At 39.5% G+C, this 3,260-nt stretch overlaps 1 protein-coding gene across 1 annotated transcript; it reads left to right on the top strand.

The window, feature by feature from the left end:
* Window positions 1–889: 889 nt before the first annotated feature.
* On the top strand, window positions 890–1,363 carry LOC148012750 (pentatricopeptide repeat-containing protein At4g25270, chloroplastic-like). Its single transcript, XM_087669218.1, has one exon. The coding sequence runs from the start codon at window positions 890–892 to the stop codon at window positions 1,361–1,363; it is 474 nt and encodes a 157-aa protein (XP_087525344.1).
* The last annotated feature ends 1,897 nt before the right edge of the window (window positions 1,364–3,260 follow it).

Genomic DNA, 3,260 nt, shown 5'->3' with positions numbered 1-3,260 from the left:
GTGTTTTCATGTGTTTGTTCGTGTTTGGGATTGCTCTATATTGATATTTTGGAATGTTATTGCAAATGCTAAGTTTTTCAATGGGATTCTCTCAGAGAGAGAACTAGAGAGAGACGAACAGGAGAGAGAGGAGTGGATAAGAGAGAGAAAGATAGGAAAGAGGAAGATGCCATAGAAGCTGTGAGAGCAAGATGGGAGAGAAGGACACTAATTGTATTAATGTGTCAAGAAGATATGAAAATTTACATGTTCTCTCCTTTTATACCAATGTTAGTGTAACATGGCATAACATCAATATTATTTTTACACTAAATCCTTATCCTTAGCTTCTTACAATCCATCCCTTCCCAAATGTTTTTGCCCTCAAAAACAAACTTGAAAGACCAACGCATGGACTAAAATTGAAGATCAAGAGTAGGCCTCAGTTATATACATGATTTGGAATACTTCAAAAGTATATGGAGCTGTAAAATATTCAACAGATAATCTCAAAATGAAGTAGATAGCTTGCTCTGTAAACAGACCCTGCTGGACTAAATCTGCCATAACTTCTAGTAGAAGTGTCAAAATGAGGCGTTGTCGTACTGTTGCACATCTCAGCTGTGGAATACACCAAAAAGTTGTGTGTGTGACATTTTTTACTTTGCACATACTTAGTTGTTGTGTTTTCTTTTTGTTCTGCGTGGGAAATATAGTGGAGAGAGGTTTGGAGTAAGAGGAACTTATCTGTAATGCTTTAGTTGACATGTATGTGGAACGGGGGTTGGTTTCACATGCACAAGAAGTGTTCATTAAGATGTTAGCTCAAGATGTCGTATCCTGGACGACACTGATTGTAGGATCTGCTGAACATTGACCTTTCCATGAAGCATTAGAATGTTTCAGACGAATGAAACTTGATGGTATTTATCCGAATGCTTTCACGTTTGCCTCTATGCTGAAGGCATGTGGTAACATGGGAGCCATTGACAAAGGTGAAAATTTACTTTTGGACATGGCAAAGAGTGGATTGGAAATAGATACATCTATTGGAAGCAGCAAAATTGAGATGTATGCCAAGTTTGAGATGATGTCAAAGGCTCAGGAGGTTTTTGATAAGTCGCCAGCTCGTGACCTTGTGTTGTGGACTTCGCTAATTGCAGGCTATGCTGAACATGGACCAATTGTCAAGGCACCTGCTTCTTATCATCACATGCAATTAAAGGATGTATGTCCAGATGATGCCATTATTGTTTGTGCCTTGAAAGCTTCTATGTGCATGAAAGATTTGAGTAAGGGCCAAGTCATTCACATGGAGATTGGTTTAAAAGGATTTGAACAAGATCTTCCTATGGCTAATACACTTGTTGGACTATATGCATAATGTGGTTTATCTTCGATACCAAGACCTCCAGAGGCACTGTTTGGTCCCAAATTGACATGTGATTCAGTCAAATTTGGAACATTCAAGGCAGACCTTGAATTAATAGCTCGACCAAGATTTCCATTGATAGCTCCACTAATCACACGGCAAACGGAGCTCGTAATCGGAGGACTTACACCTCCAATTATAGAGGGATAAAACCAGTTCCAGGAGGACCCAGTTATTTACAGATCCAAGGGAATGGAGATGGGGGAGGAGGAAAAACAAAGATTATTGGGGAGAAATCAGCTTGCTGAAAAAAAACTTCCTGACTGTTGGTAGACAGAGCCTGTTGGCGCACCTTCCAATCCAGAATTCCTAGATGGCAGAGAAGAAGGCATTCGCGGGGTGTGCTTAACTTTGAAGGTAGGATATAAACCATCAACCAGAAAAACGGGGAGAGACGACATCAAAGGTAAAAAAAGAAAAAGCTCTGAAGAGGCAGAAACCGAGGACAAGAGGAGACGAGGAAGGAGCCAAAGTCGAAGGCGACTTGCAGTCACAAAAGGATAGTAAAAGACGAAGCGATAACGACGAGAGAGGACAATGTGCTCAAGGAAAGATTGAGGCCACAGTGAAGCTGAAGGATGAGAATTCAAAGAGAACAAATCAATGCAGCAGAAGAAGAACAAGTGCTAAAGAAGATGAAGATAAAGGGTGAGGACGCTGCGCTGAAGACAATGCGGTGAAATCACTGTGTTGAAGACGATTGAAATCCAAAGTATACTGCTGAAAATCTAAAAATTACTGGCCACTATAAAAACAAAGACTTTGATGACATTGCATTATACCCAATCGACTTCATCGACATCAGCACAGGATAAGTTGTGGCAGAGAAGATTGATAAAAACGTTGTAACCATTGGTCCTGTAAACAAGCTTCATCCTGATTAAATTGCTTGCATCTGTGCTTATCCATATTGTTACAGATTCAGTACAATTACCACGACTTTTCTTAGAGCCTGATTTAGAATAGCACCTTATCATAGGTTTTGATTGTGAAGATGTTGATCTTGTGTGACGTGGTTCTCTTTGTATTATGCAGTTTGCCTTTGAAGATGAAGTTTAGCCTGTTGATGCTTTGAAAGGCGGAAATACATTGATGCAAGCTTACAAGCCTGCATTAGAATCTCCTCATATTATCAATGTTGTGCATGAATGTAAGCAGGATAGTGAGGCTTTGTACTTCTGATATGGGATCAAGCTGAATAATGTTTTCAATACTCAGAGTGCCTATTCTTTAATTGAGGAAGTAGATGGCATTAGTGCAACAGGAACACCCTGGTTATTTACAGATTCAGAGACTAGAAATGGTGCGGAAATAGAGGTAACAAATCCATTCATGTGGTTGCTACCATATGAATGAGCTGTGCATATCTGTGAAAAATTGCACCAGATCTGGTTGGCTGTTACACATTTTTTTTAATCTATGCAAGAGAGCTGCTGTTTATATGACATGAATTTTTTTCAAGATGTTTATTGGAGAGGCTCCCATTCAGATGAAGCTGATTGTATGTCACATATTATCTGAATTTCAGCTTTCAAATTGAATTTGATCTTGCTAGATTGGCCTTCTATCCTGAAATTATTCAAAGTCCTCTATGGTCGTGACTTTGCTTTTGAAATCCTTCGACATCTTTGATGAACTTGACGTGAAAGTGTCGCATAAATTTCAGGATGGGAGATACTTCAGCATCAGTTTCAGCCTCCTCTACGATTCCTGCTTTATCCTCTACTTCAGCTTCATCATTGAGTGCTTCTTCAAGTGCTTCTTCAAGTACTTCAAGTACTTCAAGTCCTCTACAACAGTTGTCTTAGCAAAGGCAACTATATTCATAGCAAGAGAATGCAATCAATGC

The sequence above is a fragment of the Lygodium microphyllum genome, chromosome 27, assembly GCF_053477565.2.
Source record: "Lygodium microphyllum isolate KBCC chromosome 27, Lygodium_microphyllum_v1.1.10, whole genome shotgun sequence".
NCBI classification, from domain to species: domain Eukaryota; kingdom Viridiplantae; phylum Streptophyta; class Polypodiopsida; order Schizaeales; family Lygodiaceae; genus Lygodium; species Lygodium microphyllum.
The sequence above is the reverse complement of the archived record's forward strand: the minus strand, read 5'-3'. Positions and strand labels throughout refer to the sequence as shown.

Excerpts from the sequence above, each read along its gene's own strand:
- LOC148012750 (XM_087669218.1), top strand. The coding sequence starts at position 890 with ATGAAACTTGATGGTATTTATCCGAATGCTTTCACGTTTGCCTCTATG.